Source organism: Xenopus tropicalis, chromosome 6, assembly GCF_000004195.4.
Source record: "Xenopus tropicalis strain Nigerian chromosome 6, UCB_Xtro_10.0, whole genome shotgun sequence".
Lineage (NCBI taxonomy): Eukaryota > Metazoa > Chordata > Amphibia > Anura > Pipidae > Xenopus > Xenopus tropicalis.
In genome coordinates, this window is record NC_030682.2 from 103,459,057 (window position 1) to 103,479,875 (window position 20,819).

General features: G+C 38.2%; 1 protein-coding gene across 5 annotated transcripts; it reads right to left on the bottom strand.

Annotated features, from left to right (window-relative positions):
* Positions 1-1,564: 1,564 nt before the first annotated feature.
* seh1l (SEH1 like nucleoporin) lies at positions 1,565-20,344 on the bottom strand. Of its 5 annotated transcripts, none has more exons than XM_018094626.2 (10): positions 20,067-20,343; positions 17,904-17,954; positions 15,903-16,049; positions 14,575-14,786; positions 13,764-13,862; positions 12,805-12,945; positions 11,589-11,746; positions 10,278-10,428; positions 5,151-5,256; positions 1,565-2,375 (listed from the first exon to the last, which is right to left on the bottom strand). In XM_018094626.2, the coding sequence occupies exons 1-9, from the start codon at positions 20,175-20,177 to the stop codon at positions 5,175-5,177; spliced, it is 1,152 nt and encodes a 383-aa protein (XP_017950115.1). In that variant the 5' UTR covers positions 20,178-20,343; the 3' UTR covers positions 1,565-2,375; positions 5,151-5,174.
* Positions 20,345-20,819: the final 475 nt, after the last annotated feature.

Sequence of the window (20,819 nt, forward strand, 5' to 3'; positions counted from 1 at the left end):
TAATTGTAACACATGAGTGTCTACTTAGCTCCACTGCTGTTTTATACATTGTTGTAATATAGGAACATCTCCACTAGAGGGTGCACAAGGGATAAAAGGTGCTGTGTGTAATTGCCAATTAGCTTGATAAAAGGTCTTATGTGACCTGAAACGTTGCTGCTATTGTTGTTTGCCTCAAAAAATGTTGCAATAAAGGCATTTTAATCTACAAAGACAAGAGGTGCTGTTCCTGTTCTTCTGTACCGGGAAACCACATATGCCATCCCACCAGCAAGTTACATTCAAGCCGGCGGGATGGCATATCAGAGAGATTTGTCGTGGGCGACTAATCTCCTCGTCTACCACAGCCCTAAGGGTTAAACTCCAAGGGAGCTTGTAGTTGCATGGGTCAAAATGTAGTGGGACTGATAAAAAAAATCTGATGTGTATACTACATGAAAGATTTGCTAGCTTATACGACACGCCTGATCAGATACCATACTGTATATACTCTAGCATAAGTAGTTTTTCAGCACCCAAAATGTGCTGAAAAAGTCACCCTCAGCCTATACTCTAGTCGGGTGCCATGGGTCCCTCCAGACCTCCTTTGTGTGACCCCCTGCTAGTGATCCGTGCTGCCGCCGCCGCCAACCCGACAGGCTAGATTAATAAATGAGGTCCAGTCAGTCTCCTCCTCTGTCTAAGCTAGGCATAGGCGGATTTTCATTAAGGGTAGGGGAGACTTCGCATCTCCAAACTTGCCTGACAAAAATATACAGGTAAAAAAAATGCAAACCTTTGAGGCAAATTTTTCTCACTCCTATCCAGAAGTCTGTTACACTGAACAATCTTTATCTAGAACTTCTGATGAGCAGCAGTTGAGAACACTGCTCTGATTGGTGGGAGATTCAATGCTTTGCTCACAGTAGCTGCTTATCAGAAGTTCTAGGCATCGGGCACAGCCTTCCAGATGGAGGTAAGTAAAATTATTTTAGGCTCCAACTCTGTGCTGTTCATATGTATTTTACCTAGCTCCATAGTAAAACCTGCTTTTGTCTGCAGCTGTAGCGGTTTTTCTTTCCCTGAAGTTATCAGCAGTGCCGTAACTCTCTCAAGGCAGGAGGGTCAAAGGGTCCTCCATCCACCTTTATGTGTAGCTTTATTAAAAGCTGAGCAATGTTTTGGATATTTTGTGTTCTTTGAGGTGATTATACTTTACAGGTGTAGGATCCAGAAACCCATTATCCAGAAAGTTCCAAATTACGGAAAGGCCATCTCCCATAGATTCAATTTTAAGCAAATAACTAATTTTTAGGAATGATTTTCTTTTTCTCTGTAGTAATAACACAATACTTAATCTGAACTAAGATATCATAAATCCTTATTGGTGGCAAAGCAATCCTATTGGGTTGATTTAACGTTTTATTGATTTTTAACAGAATTATAGCCCGGTGATCCAAATTACGGAAAGATCAGTTACCTGGATAACCCCAGGTCCCGAGCATTCTGGATAACAGATACTATACTTGTGCTATCTAGTTCTCAGTGGATTTTTTTCTTAATTAAAACATATTAAAGCACAAGCTGTTTTTAACACGCTTTTATTAATCATACAAAAAATTCACATATGGTACATTTAAAGTTTACTGCAATATGCACAGGAATGAAAGCCAACAAGCAGAGAATAGGACTGAAATGCTGCATTTTCCAACAACCTAAGTAAAAGGTTACTTAGGCACTTTACCAGTATCAAAAATTACCACCATTTGATATTCTAGCACCACGTCACAGCAGGCTGCATATTTCAGGGAGAATTCTAGCATGAATTTCTTTAGCCTACCTTAAGTCTACAAGCAGTCAACAAAAGGTTAAAAATATAAAATAAGTCAATAAGAAAGAAATAAGACAACAACTGTATTTATACCCCTTAAATTTCAGATAAGGGGTTAAGAGGTGGGGGGTTGTATCGTCTGCGAGGGTTTGAACACGTAAGGTTCGTAGGGTCAGCATCACAAGGGTGCTCTATCAGTGGAGGTGGAGGGATAAACTGGGTATAACTGGACCATCTTGATCCAGCCTTTGGGTTTTCCACTGGGTGAAAGCAATACCTGAAAGAGGGGAAAGGAACAAAATGCAGGACAAGGGAAAGGAAAAGAAAAAAAAGTGTAGTGAATGAAAGAACTGAAAAGTAAAATTTTGAAAGGCACACAGCTTTAGTACATTGGGTACCAAAATAAAGTCTACTGCTTCATATTTCACCTTGTACAACTGATTCCACTGTATTTTTCCCATTTGTAACTGTCATAGTGGCATTTGCTGAACTGTAAACATCCACATTTTCTTTTACCTGCTAAAGGCTCCAGTGTGTAGCCCCTGGGCTCACCGACAAACACTTGCTGAAAGGGTTAGAAAAAGTCTACTGTTAGGGCAGGACTCTAGCAGGTCTGAGGCAGTCTGTATCTTAATACTGCACTGTAATTTATAGAAAGTTCAAGTCAGACTAAGATTAGCAGCTGCTATCTAAAGCAGGTTGTTATAATTATTTGCTTCCTATTGAGACAACTTCTGACTAAAAAGTAGGGATGTACCAAATCCACTATTTTGGGATTCGGGCAAATCCTGAATCCTTTGTGAAAGATTCAGCTGAATACCAAACCAAATCTTAATTTGCCTATGCAAATTAGGCCACAGAACAGTTTAAGAGAAGTACTCAGTGAAAAATGTTTCAACTTCCGTGTTTATGTGACAAAAAGTCATGTGATTTTAAGGATTCTGATTCAGTTCAGCCAGGTACTTGAATTTGGCCGAATACGAATGCTGCTGAAAAAGGCAGAATCTTGGCCGAATCCCAAAAAAATCCTGTATTCGGTGTATCCCTACTAAAAAGCTGTGTAGTACAAGCAGGTCAAGTTCCACAAAGGAATTCACCACAGAAAAATTGACACACTTTCTATTTATTCCTATGGGATGTTTAGAAGTGTAATAATCTCTAACAATTTCTCATTGATAAATAAGCGTCTAAAAAATTCTATAGGAATGAATAGGAGGGTACATTTTTATGTGGTGAGATCTAATCTTACATTTTCATAAATCTGCCCATAAGTCACTGCAAGATACTAGTTTGTGGGGGCTATGTTCTGCTTCCTGTAATAGTTTAAACTCATAGTACCACTGTCTAATAGATGTGTTTGGGGTAGAGAGTGAACACAGCAGTTGATTTTCATTTGGTGTTTTTGTTTTTTTTTTAAGTTTTTGAATTATTTGCTTTACTCTTCTGATACTTTCCAGCTTTCAAATGGAAGTCACTGTCCCCAGCAACCAAAAACTAGTCCTGTGTGAGGCTACAATGTTACTGTTGTTACTTTTTATTACTTATCTTATTACTTACTTATCTATTTATGTCCTCCATTCATATTCCAGCCTCTCTTTCAAACGACTGCCTGATTACCAGTCACTGTCCCCAGCAACCAAAAACTAGTCCTGTGTGAGGCTACAATGTTACTGTTGTTACTTTTTACTACTTATCTTATTACTTACTTATCTATTCAGGTCCTCCATTCATATTCCAGCCTCTCTTTCAAACGACTGCCTGATTACCAGGTTGAATTGGACCATAGCAACCAGATAACTGCAAAAATTCCAAACTGTATTGCTCCTGAACAAAAAGCTAAATAACTAAAAAACTGCAAATATGAAAAAATCAAGACCAATAGAAAACTGTCTAAAAATAGCTCTCTCTACATAATACTAAAAGTTAACTTAAAGGTGAACAACCCCTTTAACACTTTATAACTAGACATCCTGCAATAAATTCTGTAAATATCCAAGCCCCCACTGTTTTGCCCTTGCAATGCCAGTGCCAGTTTTTGGAAAACAGTTTTTAGCCATTTAAAGCACACAAATTTAAACCTAAACTGGTAATATTGGACAAAAGTGTGTTAACAAGACCCTAGGCTTCAGATAGAAGTGTGCAATAGAGTTGGTACAAGAATCTAGCAAACCAAGTAGGCCATGCCCCACATGGAAGTTATTGGGTTTTATTTTCTGGCCCTGTCGGTAGTTGTTTGGAGATGCCCAGGTCCTACACAGGGTCAGGCAAAAAAAAAAGTTGGGCTGGGTTTTTGGCAAGGTATGGACAGACTTTGTGCTGTTTAATGATAATTATATCACAAGGTTGGTTTTACCCCATGCATAGCTTCAACTTGGAACATTACTGTCATTTCCATGTACTGCCAACCAGCTATATCAGCTCATAATATAAGTGTCCCTCAAGATGTTGTTCATTTACAACTCTCCACACCATTTAAAGGCCTCTGGCTGTTAGAAGGATCCTGGGAATCAATGTTCAACTGGACAACCGAGTGTTGTTCTAACACTTAAAGCCAATGTCTTTGCTAAAGGCTTGAATGTTTGTTTCCTGCATCATGTTTGGTACTATGCCAAGTCATATGGCACAGCATAAGGAGGCCAGTGTCTTGTAACACTTATAAATGCTGTCACAACCATAAAAAATAAAGAAAAAAGTGTGGGATTACAGCAGCATGAAGTTATACATTAGTGCATTTTTAGCTTACATTCACAAAAGGTCTGTTGCATAGTGGCTAAAATTTAATTTAAAAAAGGAATAATCTGGGTTTTTGAAAAACAGTGTAGAATTTGCATTTTTTGATATAGGAGCAAAAGTAAAATGTAACAAATATAAAATCTTATTTAAAAAGGGTTCCACTTAGCATTTTCTTTTACTGAGCAAAACCAAATCCCCTCTAAATTTGTTGTTTTGTTTTCCTATGACCTATAAGTTAATACACTCTGTTGTTTACATACCAATTTAAAACAAAGCCACAGGATTTATGCTACTTTTATTCAATTATTTACAGATATTATAGTATCGATTTATAGTTTTACAAGTTAAATCTAAAGCAAAAAAGTCCAACAATAATATCTACATAATTATGCAACTTTGTAAAAGATCATTGCAGTTCATATATCCATTTTAAGATGGCCAGTGAAAATAACCGCACCTTAATGGCACAAAAACAGTTGTCATGGGCAATTTAAAAATGAACATTCTCCTGCTTTCTAGTAAGGACTTTTAGCAGATGAATTAACAAAGACAAAGAGATTAGTTCATATTTTATAACTCTTTTCTCTAAACAAGAATATAAACCTACACAAAAGGGTCTTTTGGACTGCATCTAGAAGTAAGCAGGTTGCCCATGTATCTTGGGATGATTCAGACTGCGGTGGGGAGGGGGAAAAGGAGTTCGGCATCCATTCCTGTGCATGCAACAAGCAGCAAAACAGCAAAGTTACTCCAGTTAGCTTGGTATCAGCTGTGCTTTCTGTTAAGGACATAACACAAATGGGAAAGGAAAATTGCATCACAAATGTAAAAACCAGGTCATTACCAGAAGCATAAAACAGAAATGGTAATAAGTTAAACCCATTAGTCTCTAAAAACATTTAGGATTCAATAATACAGCCAAGTTCAGATAAAGTGGCAGCAGCCAAGGTAATTTTTCTTTTTTTAAATTCATCAATTTAACTTTATGAAGATCCTTATATTCAGAACCAAACTGTGAGAGCTTAAATATGCCTCACCGAATGGAAACATGAACTTTATCTATTGACCTGATGTACAGACTGTTTTGGAATACTTCTTGTTGGACTCTTTTGAGAATGATATTTATACAGACTAGCCCCACCAGAGGGCACTGTTAGATTGCCTATAAATACTGTTTCACTTCACTTGCTCACTATCTTTGAGGAAGGGTCTTGTGGTCCCGAAATGTTTGATCAATTAAGTGTTGTGCTACAATACAGGTGTTGGCTTTCCAATTTGTTCTTGGGCATTCTACTGGCATGTGGCTGGCCCAGAATTGATACCTTCACCCATATAAATTAATTTATTGTGAAGGTTTGGTGATTTACTCAGAGGATGTTTCATTAAAAGAAAGCATTCCATAAAACCATAGGATCATATAAAATCCTATGAGATTCCATAGATTTATATAGCATTGCTGTCTGATTGCAATTTCTAGCAGGACTCACATGTAGGACAATAGCTCTGGCACAATTTAGTGGGCATTATGGCTACTAATTATGGATTATGTAGGCAAAGTTTAACTTTGGTAAAATATACACTACAAGTCATTCTTGCAAACAGCAGATTATAATGATTCTTATACTGGGTGACATATAACGTAGTCTATTATGTTCTACAAGAATTTTGACAAATCTCAAAAATCTTTAAAATGATTTTGCCCCACTATTAAAATGAATAGTATCACATTATGAAACAAAGAAGTTTAAGTAAATCTAAGTTTCTAATCTGTCTGGACAGGGAGTCTGTCTATCCACTGTCTCACAGAAATAAGCCAATAATCAAAGGTGTTTGTTTCTTATTTTAGCCCCTTCAGAACCCAAAGTATCTGTGCTATATGTGCCTTTGTCAGATTGCAGTACTATTTATACTATATTGCCTACTTCTCAGGAGTGGAGTAGTAATAGTATAATAATGTAGGATGCCTCTCTTACTCAGGTGCATATGAGAAAGGGAGGCTGGAGGCACTTGTGCAAGTCACACACAGTTTGCATGGTATAACTTACAATAAAACATTTAAATGGAAGCTATTTTTAAATTGCACAGGTTGTGCAAGGTTATCAGGGCTCAGCTGTATTATTCCCACTGTTTCACTTAACGCAGACACAGACAATGCAAATGGATTAAAGTTGTTACTCATGAATAACGTACCAACAAAACTAATAAAAGGCACTTGCATTTTTACTGTGAGGCTTGGACTACAGTTTAGTTTGTGAGGCAACCAACACTATTTATTTTTTTAAGTCAGACTTGGGTGGGAAGCTAACTTAAACACATTATGGCATATTCTATGCCATGTATGCAGGTGAAGAAATAAAGAGGCAGTTGATATACTGGTTTACATATCTCTATTAGTTCTCTAAAGATAAAATGTAGCGGCTTTGCAAACAGCTAGAGAACTGTAAATAAAAATTACAAAATCATCCCCCACACACACACAAATTTAAATTAAATGCATTCCAAGGGCTTGACCAGAGCAGTCTCAATCACAAAAAAATCTAAAGTGTGAGAGGTGGTCATGTTGGGATAAATGCCAGAGATGTGTATGGCAGAGAGAGTGTGAGATACAAGTAGAACAAAAAACTGCCTAGTGCAGGGCACCCAACTAAAGAGGAGTAACATCCCCAGTATCCCCTTGCTTTTAAACAGTTAGAAGACCTGTGCAGTAAATATCCTAAAACATTTAAAGCAAAGATAAAGCTATGGCAGTGTTCTGACTGTTGCCCTAACTGCTCTATGTTTCTGACAGGACAGAAGTGATCATTAATAAGATATCAATGCATTCAGTTTTTTTGTGGCCAAAATTACAAAATAGAATTTTTGGAACTTGATTTTGACATTTATTAGGGGAAAAGAAAAACATTCAAAAACTGAATTCAAGTTCTACATTGAAAAGAAAGGGTAGAATGAGATTATTGCATTTAAGTTGTATATGTTCATGTTTTTACGCATTTGTGTTTTAAAGGGGCACCTTTACTAAAATATTTCTCATTTTTTGATTTTTAAAAATTCTAATAAACTCATTTCCACAAATGTCTAATATTTAAAAAAAACAAAAACAAAAAAAAAACACTGAACTGAAAAAGTCCATGCAGGAATGAGTTGCAGAAAAGTCGTGAAAATGCTATTTTTTCAAATTGTCACACCAAAACCTCTACTTTTTTTGTCACGAAAAAACAAGCATCAAATATCCGAAGCAAAGGAAGGATCCTCCAGGGAAGGGACATCTGCCACTAACTTCGACATGATTTCGGCAGGAGCTGGCAGAATTGTCGGATTAGGATTTTTAGCCGTTTAACACATAGTAAATCTAAAAAGTGCTAAGAATCTATATATGCATTTTAAAAAATGACTTTACATGCTCTAACAAAATGTGAAAAAAAATTGGGAATTTTACAGATGTTTAATCTGTCATTGCATTTGCAAGCCATAGATGTCGGGCCTGAAAAGGGAATTTGGACATACCAAAAAATTAATTTGTTGTAGGCCTCCACTGTCAGTGCAGACACATTCAGAAGTGAATGAAGACAAAACCCTAACATCTACACTGAAAAAAGGGCCTCCTAGAGAGAATAACTCCAAAAGAAAGAAGAGTAGTATGCCACAAAAGTGCAGACAGAAACAAACATTGTAGACATATTTGTAACAGTGAGAAAATAACAATCAAAAATTGGCAGCCATAAGATGCAAAACAAGAGTAGGTAATAAGCAATGCTTAAAGGAACAGCAACACCAAAAAAAAAATAATAAATGTTTTAAAGTAATTAAAATATAATATACCATTGCCCTGCACTGGTAAAAGCTGTGTGTTTGCTTCAGACTACTATACTTTAGGAGGTGACATGAAACCTTGTATATATATATATACAAGGGGATCATATAATAACCTTTCTAATGTTTTATTTACAAGTAGGTCCTTCCGACGGACACGAGGGCACCCACTCCATTTAGAAGGGAGGTTCTGTTTAAATATTGGGAAAGGATTTTTTACTGTGAGAGCTGTGAAGTTGTGGAATTCCCTCCCCGAATCAGTTGTGCTGGCTGATACATTATATAACTTTAAAGGAGAAGGAAAGGTTAAGTCACTTGGGGGTGCCAAAATGTTAGGCACCCGCAAGTGACTTAAATCGCATACTTTTTACCCTGGGCTGGTGCCCCTGTACGGAGCGAACAGCACCAGCTCGGGGTAGCAGCGAGCACTTCCTCTTCCTTATTCGCTGCGCGCGCAGTCGGCTTTTCACTCTACTGCGCATGCCCCGCCCCACGGATTTCGCCGGCAGCGCGAAGACGGAAGGAGGAAGGCTCGCTGCAGGTACCCCGGGCTGGTGCTGTTTTCTCCTAACAGGGGCACCAGCCCGGGGTACAAGGTAAGCGATTTAAGTCACTTGGGGTTGCCTAACATTTTGGCACCCCCAAGTGACTTAGCCTTTCCTTCTCCTTTAAGAAGGGGCTGGATGGATTCTTAGCAAGTGAGGGAATACAGGGTTATGGGAGATAGCTCTTAGTACCAGTTGATCCAGGGACTGGTCCGAATGCCATTTTGGAGTCAGGAAGGAATTTTTTCCCCTCTGTGGCAAATTAGAGAGGCTTCAGATGGGGTTTTTTGCCTTCCTCTGGATCAACTAGTAGTTAGGCAGGTTATATATAGGCATTATGGTTGAACGTGATGGACGTATGTCTTTTTTCAACCCAACTTACTATGTTACTATATAAATAATCTGCTGTGTAGCCACGGGGGCAGCCATTCAAGCTGGAGAAAAAGCACAAGGTACCTAGCAGATAAGCTCTGTAGAATATAATGGGACTCTACACAGCTTATCTGTTATCTGCTATGTAGCCTGTTCCTTTTCTCCTTTTTCAACTTGAATGGCTGCCCCCCATGGATACACAGCAGCTTTGTACTATTGTAGTGTTTCTGAAGCAAACACACAACTTTTACCAGTGCAGGGTAATAGCACATAATATAGGAACTACTTTGATAAACTTTAAAGGAACAGTAACACAAAAATATTTACACAAAACATATGTCACAAAACATCTCTAGCATTAGGTCCAGCCTTTCCCCCCTTGCCTTTTTTAAAAGCTTCATGTAGAATTTTAGTGACAAACTGCTCCATAGCAGCACGGCAAAAAGGCGACGGGTGCTTGAATTCCTGTGTGCACTGACCCGGAAGTTGTCTTCGCGTTGGAGGACCTTCGACACTTAAGCTTTTTATCAGCTTATGTAGTTTAAATTTATGTTTCTATTTCTTCAGACAGTTTGGGGGGTAATGTTGCGATCATAAATTTAAACTACATAAGCTGATAAAAAGCTTAAGTGCCGAAGGTCCTCCAACACGAAGACAACTTCCGGGTCAGTGCACACAGGAATTCAAGCACCCGTCGCCTTTTCGCCGTACTGCCTCAAATTATATAGCTCTTTAGTTATCACAGTTTATATTTAAAAGGAAAAAAAAATACAAATACGTTAACTGTAAAAAATATATTTTGGAATAGTAACATAAAAATCTAAATATAATTTTTAGTCCAGAAATTTTTTCTTCTTGCAATAAAGTTAGAAACCCTGTGGCATAACCGGAGATAAAGTCTTCAGCATTTCCTGACCTCTACTTTATGAATGGGCCATTGACATAATTACATGGAAATATTACAACGCTGGCATCCCAAAAAAGCTATGTTATATGTTAGAGCTTACCTGCCAGAAGAGGATGTTCCATTTACAGAATTCTGTAAACTCTGAATAGCTGAACCAACAGAGGATCCAAAAATGCCTTGGCAAGAATTACCAACAGGATTGCCATCTCCTTTGAGAACACCAATGCACTTCCAATTGTCCATATAATTTGCTAGATAAGAGAAATTTAGAAAGTAACAAGAAAAAAAGTTGCATTTGAGTTTTGAGACTCCTTGCTTTTAATTTGGTCAGACAGGTATCAACAATTGTAGTAGAAAAAGACCTTAACAAAAAGGAAAATTTGAAAGGTCTAAAGAAGCAGATGTACTTTGTTCCTATTTCAAAAGTACACAATAAGAACCAGAAAGTGCTATGGACAAGAGGAATGGCTAGCACACCTAATAAGCAAGAAGCCCTTCCAAATAACAAAATAAACAAAAGGTGAAAGAGGTCCCACTATACTAAAAACCCTACTAGTCCTGCCCAACTGTACCACTTCCTGTTGCATCCTTTCCCAGGCTGTGCAGGAGCACTCTGCACACTGCACTGTAGCACAGGAAGTTAAACTGACCTGTTAGGGAATAGAAACCTGTCTTTGCTTGTGTGACTGAAGGGCTGTGATTGGCTATGCCCTTATACTGCGATTATAGCAGGGACTGTTACAACACACCCAACCCCTTATCTGAAACACGAAGAGGGAGAGAGACCTTAGCAGATATATAGGGAGCGCCAATAAAGGGTCAGTTTTTAAAGGAGAACTAAATCATCCTACGTAGAACAGCCCCTTTTTCACCCCCTCCTAACCTCTTTCTCCCCGCACAGTCTATCACATAGAAAGGTGCCCCTATTAAAAAAAAAAAAAAAAAAAAAAATGCAGAGCAGTGAAACAGAGTTTATTGATGCCACTTCTGTACATTATGATCCCTTTTGGGTCTCTTTGCTGACAATGCTTCAGCTGTACATGCTCCTGCAGGCTCCATGTGTGCAAACAGACCCAAAGAGGATAAGAATGGATAGAAGATGGCTCCGGGAAACTTCACTGCACTGTATTTTTACCTCAGATTTTCAAATAGGGACACTTTTCTATGGAACAGAGGTGAAGGGTGGAGGTCGATGGAGAGCAGTTGAGAGGGGTCTGTTGTACCTAGGATGGTTTAGTTCTCCTTTTAAAGATCCTTTTTAGGCCAATATGAAATAGGCACCATATAGTATTATTGTCTACAAGATTGGGGGGGGGGTGGAATTTCAGTTATGCTACATGTTTTACTTTTAAAAAGCTTTAACGTGTTACATTTGTTTGACTCTTCTTGTACAGTGTAGACAGGGACTTACCCTTCCACAGTCTCACGGTGCCATCGTCACCAGATGAAGCCAAGACTGTGCCAGTGATGTTCCAACTTACTCTCCATACTTGAGAGTTGTGGTTATCAAACTGAGCTACTGTGTGGATTTCAAATTTTGTCACTCCTCCAGAAGAGCTCAATTCCTTTCTAAAAAAAAAAAACAAAACAAAAAAAACATAGCATTCTTTGTCTGATAAACAATATATAGGTATAGGATCTATTTTCCAGAATGCTTCAGAATCAACATAATGGGGCAACATGCAAGCTTTGTGACAGTTTTCAGAAATGTCACAAAAACAGTTCTGTTTAGTATAGCTTTGTAGTTTGGTAGTTTGCAGTAGAAAGTTGTATTTACCCATTTTTGTTTTGTCAGAATGTGTACTTTTGGAAAATATATGGTTTTCTAGGGTCTCCGTACTCTTAGGGGGTCTTATGGCACATAATACACATACCGGGTGCAAAAACTGCATGAGCCGTCTTATGTGAAAATTCATATGCACTATTTTTACTTGGGTGCCCCTGTACACCACATAGTTTGGTAAATCTATGCATATAGGGCATCAAACTGTTCAGTAGACCCCTGGCATTCATATTTAGAATGTTTTATGTTGATACGGTACAAAACGTGGGGGGTACATAATGGGGTAAAATGAAGCTTTGTGACAATTTTGCAGATTTGGAAAGCTCAGGTTCTCCTGAAAAAAACAATATATAGTTTGCCTACCTAAACTTATCCCTTCCCCCAGTAAAAGCCCCTAAATTGAGAGAGCACAGAATGTTTACAAAACGTCTGGCACTGAGGGGAACCGAAATGTAAAGGGTTAATGACACAGTATATTACTGTTGTCTATATAGTGCTTGTGCTCGACATTCATTTTCCCTATTTTAATTAGGAAATTTACATGGTTTTTGACACATCTTGCATATATTCATATTCTGCACATCGATTTAAAAAAAATTAAAAAAAGGGTAGGGTAAGACATTGTATTCAATAGGTGACGTTTCAATTGGCGGAGGTATAGATAGATCAATGAATACAGTTAAAACATTTCCAAGTTACTGTGGGCACAAAAACATACATCTAAGCACAATGAAGTATCTAATCACTGGTTTCAATAAATTCTATGTGTGCTTCCTTCTGGATTGAATTTTGTATTTGCAGATATGAGTATTAAATAAACTCCCAAACATTATCCAAGATCTACCTTAAAGGCTTCATGGTGAAAATTCTGACATCTTTGGTTGCCACAGCCAATATGTGAAAAGATCTTCCTAAGTTTGGTGCAAATGCGATATCATGAACTGGGTCAGACACAGACATTAAAGTTTCTGCTTTTGCATACTTTCTGTCAAATTCAAATAATGGAAAAGTGCAAGTTATAACAAAGCATTATATCTGTGATCTGCAAAACATTGTGGAACTAATTGTTTTTTAATCATTTAACTTTAGATAATTTTCTCCAACAGGTTCATAATCAAATTACTGACAAACATTTATTATTGGGTTCATAATCAAATTACTGACAAACATTTATTATAGAGAACAGGTGCATTAGACCTGAGATTCTCAACCAGCTGTTCACCATCTGTTGCTTAACAAGAGTTGCCAGCTCTAACCTCCCTTTAGGTATAATAGGAGATGCATCTTAGCAACAATTAAAATACCATTAGCATAAAAAATGTGATATTATTAATTTAACTTGCCATACTATTTCTATCGCCTACATACCAAAAAATACAAACTGAAAGAAAGATAAGAAAAAAGTCAAAATGGACAATATGAAAAGAATAAAAAAAAGGAAAAAGGCAAATGAACTTGCTTGCCTTGAGGAACCAGATTATGGGGCAGATTTATCAAAGTACGAGTTTGAATCCCGAAATGGAAAAAATTCGGATTAAATACGATAATTTCTGATGATCGGAATTGTCACGAAAATGCTTCCGAAAAAAAATCGCAATAGTCACGATAATATCGGAATGGCGTTCCGAAAGTGGTGAAATTTTCGTATCTGAACGATCGTAACCGCATGTTTTTGGAAGCCTCCCATAGGACTCAATGGCGCTCTGCAACTCCAACATGGCCCAAGGAAAGTCACGCTTGTCGCAAAGTACGAAAAAGTCGCAAAAAATACGCACAGTACGAAAACTTTTTTGTATTCGATACCTTGTGTTCTCATTATATTCATAGATCTGTACTTTTCCCATGATATTTGGGCTGCTGTCGTCACTGCCTACAGCAATCATAGGAGAATGGGCTCGGGAGCTAAAACAACCAAATAAAAGAATAAATAAAATGTTTGATTCATAATATGAAACAAACCTTAATTTAAATATGAAATGCTAATAATTTAATAAGTGAACATTCATATTTTATTTTTCATTAAAAGGTACCAATAGGTATTTTGCTTTAAAGCTGCCATTTCAGCAAATTATAGCACAGTGTATAGGATGCATAGATGCACTGGTGGAGAAAATTCCTAATGTAACAAAGCTCTAATCAGCCGTTTTATCTGTAAACTGCTAATCCGACTAACTACCTTCTTTCCCTCGCAAAACTTCCTGCATGAACCAGAGAGTTAAAAAATGTATTTGTATGAAGAAAACCTTTGTTAAATATTATGTTTATCTATTCACTAAATGCGTGTTGAATACGGAAGAATACTGCCTCTTTACATGTCTAGTAAAACTTAATACTAAATTTGTAACATTTACAAAGTTTATTTTGCAACTATACCCAATGTTTAGCTGATTATATTTAGAAAGCTCATATGAAATTTCAATTTTAACAATAGTTCCCTTTAACATTTCAGCAAAGCTTTAGTTTGTCATATATGTAATGCTCCTTGACATGAGTAGATCTAGCATAAGTAGCACTTATGTAACCACTGATGTAAATAGTCTGCAAAGTCTCATTTGCTTTCCTATTTTCATATACACATTCAGAGATGTAACAAAGTAAATTGTTTATAACTAACCTAGAGGGATTCCAAGAGATACAACTGCAGCTCAGTTTGCATGAGATTTCATGCTGCAGGGACCACTGACTGAGGTTCATAACATCAGGGGCCTCATATATTCTCACCACTCCATCTGCAGAGCAGGTTGCCAGCATCAGACCCATGTGTTTTGGAGCAAACTTTACATCGGTTACAGATGTCCTGCTGTCCACTAGTGTTGTTCTTTTAACCTAAAGCAGAATCAGAATAAATAAATAATGGTGACCAAACATACATTTCCCCTTAATTTGGATGCTGCTCAAAAAGTCAGCGCTATGCCACCTCTAGCTTTTAACCTATTGATAAAGCAGTGTATAGAGTCACCAAACAACTTTTGTTTTCTGTTGGTGTTGGAGACCTCCATTAAAAAAATGATTGACATTAGGGTTTATTTAGGCATAGTGACACATTTCTGCTGAAATATTGAACATCACTATCCCTTTAAAAGTTGCCAATGTGTTTCTTAGTCATCAAATTCTGCTTCTTTTTATTCCAAACAAACCTTTGAGAGTGGCCAAAGAGTTAATTTTTACTTTAGTTCACAGCACTTTAAAAGATCACTGTTTTGTATTCCTTAGCTTAGATGTTGATGTTTGTGATGAAGTTGAAGGTTAAGCTTTCCTTTGATGACTCTTCCATGCAGATCATGTTTGTGTAAGCAGTGCTGTGCCATGAAACTATGCAACACCAGTCTTGCTCTTAATCTTGCTCTGTCAGATTGTCTCTAGACTTCCACAGTTCCCCTTCCCCTGCCATTTCTTGATGACATGGCGACAATTAACTTTGTCAGATGTTCGCACAGTTGCATTATGGAGTCCATGATTGTTGACTAACAGAGATTTCATTATGCTATTCAAATGTTAACAGTTGACAACTCCTAATAGATATTAAGGCCTAATGGGGTAATTAGGGTCAGGTGAAAGGGTGTCCAAACCTTTGCACATGCCATAATTTCTTGCATTTGTTTATACTTCTCTATGCTTTAAAGTTTGCAAAATAAAATGGATCTGTGAATTAATGTTTGCAAATATGCGGTTTCTGATTCAACTGTATTTGTTTACTATAAATTTACTAAATATTTAATTTGGAAAGGACTGCCCACATTTTTCAGACTGTACATACTGGGGTAAATTACAAATCTTCCAGTTGAACACTCATGATGTTATATATAGACAAAAATGATGCACATCCAGGTGTATATTGAAAAGGTGCAATCAAAATATAATTATCATATAATCATATATACAGTTTTCAAACAAGCTCAATACTGGGAAAAATGTGCTCATATATCTGACAATAGGTCTTACCCAATGACTCTGTCCGCGCAGTTTATCATTTGATTCACCAACTATTTCTTCCCACACTGCAGCAGTTCTGTCAAACGAACATGAGGCTAATACCTGGCCGAATTCTGGGTGAGCCCATGTTACCCGCCATACTGAACCACTGTGGGTCTTAAGAACAAGACAAAAATAACATTTTCCTTCCAGAATACAAAGGTTAAAGTAAATTACAAGCTGCTCCGACTGCTCTGTGCATTAAATACAGTGTATTTAAATATGTGTGCGTTTAGGAATAGCATGCTAATATTGAGGGCTGTGTTTTCTATGCAAGCACACAAGGTTTGTGCCTAGAGCAGTAGCAGAGGTGTATATAGCATTTTCTTTTTAAAGCTCCAGACCACCACTAGATTCTAGTGGCTAAATTAACAAACAAGATGAGGGGCTGAGTACCCAATTTCCACCAACTGGCACATGCACATTTACAGTATTAAGCATGCAACAATTGCATAGGGTAGCAACAGCTATTAATCCGCCACTCATAATACTGTAATAACTAATAAACTTTTTTTCATTATTGAAGCATGGCAGCTTTTCCCAGTAGTACCCAATCACTAAACCTTTTGCTCTGTTTAATGGCAATGGAGACATTTCCTTTCATTATACTGTCCCTTTAAAAAAGGACTAGCAAATTAGGCCCTAGTTAGTATCTGTTGATTGAACATCTAGAAAAACTATTTCCAGACAAGAAATGTCCTGTTTAATACACCAGTAAGTGCAAGGCAGCAGTATATTAAAATTAAACACATACGAAACAGTTTATTTACCGTATATACTCTAGTATAAGCCGATCGCCGAGGTACCTAATTTTACCTAAGAAAACTGGAAAAATTTATTGACTCAAGTATAAGCCTAGGGTGGGAAATGCAGCTCCTACTGCTTTGTTGTTTTTTTTTTTTTTTTTTTTTAACTGTCAGGCAAGTTTGGGAAGGCTAAGAAAGCTGCCATACTAAGTACTTGCCAACCTGCTGTGTGCGCTCCCCTGTGTGCTCTCCCATCCTGCTGTGTGCGTTCCCATCCTGCTGTGAGGCCCAAACCTTGGTTGAACAGCCCGTAATGCTGCCTTCAAGCTACTAAATAGCTGTTTGCTCCTCCAGAGAGCTTTCTATTGTCTAAGTGGCCCATAATGGGGACTTAGACTATTTTCACATGGAACATTTTGATTGTCTATATTTGTAGCGCGGTAAAAAAAATACCTGATGTCCACCACAGTCTGCTTCCCATTGACTTCAGAGCTGTGCAACTTGTCACCCAGCGTGGCTGAATATCACCCTAATACTTAACAGCTCATCCAAACAAAACAGCTTGTTGGATTTCTGCCGTGTGCGCTCCCAACTTAAAAAGGCAAGCGCACGCACGTACGACCATTCACGGGGGGGGGGACACTTACATCTTCAAATCCATATACTCGAGTATAAGCCAAGGGTGACTTTTTCAGCACATTTTTGGTGCTGAAAAACTCGGCTAATACTCGAGTATATACAGTATTTGTTTATTGTTTTACTGGTCTTTTAGTGCAGAAATTAACTTAGATCTGTCTACTGCAGGTGGAAGAAACCTTCAGAATTGTAATTTTGGTCACAATGTTGCTGTTGTAGAAATGCTTGTTTTGGTCTTTTTAAGCAGTCTCTGTCTCTCACTGCTTCTGTCTACAACAGACATAACATTTGTTAGACTTGCTATTCCAAGCTGTTACAGATAATATGGGTATTTCTGACTGACACTGATTTCCTCAACAGCACCTCTGCATGTCATAGGACTAAAATCCAACCTCTAACAACCCCTAACATTTTGGCACCTCCCAGTGATTATATCTTGCCTTCTCCTTTAATGCGGCTCTATGTTTTACACTTACTTGATATAATGGCCTCCCCTTTAATATCATTTTCTGAAAATTCCACTGCATTTTATTTGCATATACCCAATAAATAGTATGCATATAACAGATATTTTAGGACAGTAACTTACCTTCCAGCTTGCAGTACAATGCCAATCGCCATTTTCACTTTTGTCCCAAACCTACAAACAAATATATATAGCCCCGATTGATTCACAGCATGCCACATGTTGGTGTGAGAGTAAAAAGCAAGGCATTTTGTTTAGCTTATATATATAAGTAATAGGTTTACAGACCTAAAGACTACATGTTATAGGTGAAGGGGTGATAAAGTTATCTGCTTAGATAACTCCAACATGTGCGGACATATAAAGCCACATTTATCAACGGTCACACTGTCACCGGCGTACTAAGTGCCAGGAAATATTGCTGTATTTATCATTCTTTCCTATTAGATTTTTTCTGAGTGAAATTTATTTTAAAGTTAACTTTAAGTATGATGTAGAATGGTATTTGGAGAAATTTTGCAATTGGTCTTCATTTTTTATTACTTGTCGTTTTTGAGTTATTTAGCTTTTTGTTCAGCAGCTCTCCAGTTTGGAATTTCACTAGCTATCTGGTTGCTAGTGTGCAATTTAACCTACCAACCAGACAACTATCTAAAAGAAAGGCAGGAATATTAACAGAGTATGACCTAAATAGAAATTTAAGTAATAAAAAAAATCAGTGCCCCCCCCATTTGAAAGCTGGAAAGAGTCAAGAGAGGAAAGCAACTAATTAAAAAATAAAACCAGCTTAAAAGTTACTAAGAATAGGCCATTCTATAACATACTAAAAGTGAATCTGAAGGTCAACCAGCACTGTTGCAGCACTTTACACAGTTTGAAAAACCTGACATGACTTTTCATCCTGGTTGACAAGAACAGCAGACAAGAAAGTTTTGACCAAAAGCATAAAATGTTTTTCAACTGATCATAACTGGAGAACATTTCCTGGATAAATCCAACAATTGTGTAAATGGGGATTTTTTATTTTTTTTTAAATCAAATCAAGAAAAGGTCAAGATATGTGTAGTATGCATAAAAAGCCAATGCTTTAACAGGAAGCTAGTTTTTCACAGTTGAATAAATATGTCCCTTACAGGGAAAGTGACATGTTCCAGTCAAAACAGGAATGTGTCACTATGCCTAAATAAATCCAAGCTGCTAATCTTTTCTAATAGAGGTGGCCTGCCCCCCCCCCCCCCTCCCTGAGTTATATTGTGCTGCTTAGAGCTATGTATTGATAGGCTGGAGCACTGTTTATATTTGTGTTAAGGCAATTAAAAACTGGCACCAGCATTATAAGTGGTCCTAGCAAGAGCTGCTTGGTGTTATCTTTATTTTGGTTTAAAGGAAAACCAATGCCCTTTAAAAACCCTAGGCCCCTCAAAAGGAGTCCCCCTCCCAAACCACACCACTGAGGTCCCCTAATATTGCCGCAATTACTGTACCTATATTATATCAATAGCAGTGCAACAGGGTTGGTGCAGTGTTTATGTTCTCTATACAACGATCACCAACCTGATGCATGTGCAACACAGATCCGGGTAGGTCTGCCAACTTTGCCCTCAGCAAAAACCAAACAAAAGGGTGGAATGATTGGGGGCAAAGCAGTGACATATAAGGCAGTGATCCCCAACCAGTGGCTCAGTAGCAACATGTTGCACCCCAACCCCTTGGATGTTGCACCCCAACCCATTATTTTTGAATTTCTGGTAAGGAAGCAACCTTTTGGTTGCATAAAAAAGCCAGTCCACATAGGGGCTATTAAGTAACCAATTATAGCTCTTATTGGCTCCCTCAGGAACTTTTTCCATGCTTGTGTTGCTCCCAAACACTTTTTCCATTTAAATGTGGCTCACAGGTATAAAAGGCTGGGTATCCCCGATATAAGTTAATAACATCATAAGGTCAAAACTGAACAGATGGCAACCCTAGATCCCACCAATCCCGTTGCACTATTCTGCCTTTAAAGAACAGGTATGACCAGGGTACTATAAGAGGTGAGCAGTGCTGCAGGGGGGGTAGCTAAAAATGGCAAAAGGAAGACAGGCTCATCCACTCGGATCTTGGAGCATGTTTACAGCTATGCCAGTTTTACCAAACGGAAAACATCCTCTGGAGAATATATCCGCACGAAGCTATAGAACAGGAGGATTAAATATAGCCACACGCTTCCTAATTTTGCGTTGTGCAGTTAAAAAAACAGCAGGAAGGCCTTAGGATGGGTGCCCACAAAATTCTCCCGCTTACTTTCACACTCTGGTCACTGGAACATGTCGCCATCCTCCTGCCATGGAAATCAAACGACACATCGTGGATGAGATCTTTGTGATCGGCAGCGATACTTCTTGCCACGAACATAGTGCACAAGTCGGAGTGTCAAGCAGTTTGGACAGGGCTGTTGGTTTAGCGGTTCGAACTAGACGTCAGAAAGCAGCATGGATTTTTTTTTTTTTCATGGCCCAGACATGAGCCTGACGTCACAGCATCAGAACCTCTACGCGCCTGCGCAAGACTTCGCGCTTTTACATTCATCCATCCGGTCGCATTCTAAATACGCAGCGTACGAACTGTGGAAAAGGGGGAGGGTATTTGTGTGTGATGGTAGGCCGCGCAATTTAGCTTTCTAGGAATTTTATTATCTTCTGAGCTAGTTTCGAGCTGCTCGCTGAACTGTTTACTATTCAGAGCCACGGCTTGTAAAACAGAAGCGCTGCTATGTGCGCCCCAAGGGCGAGATTAGTAGCCCTGCAGCCCAGTCACAAGCAATAACGCCAATGAAGCCATAGTGAAGGTGCCGGCCCCTGAGGAGATTTGTCGCCCACAATTGAGGCCAGTGACACACAGGGAGATTAGTCACTGTGCAAAAAAACTCTGTTGTCATGGGCTACTAATCTTCCCGCAATGCCATCCTACGGGCTAAAATGAAATTCGCTGGTGGGATGGCATACGCGGCATAGCCATTTCCTCTCAAGACAACTTTGGCAAATTGTGGTGCTGCGT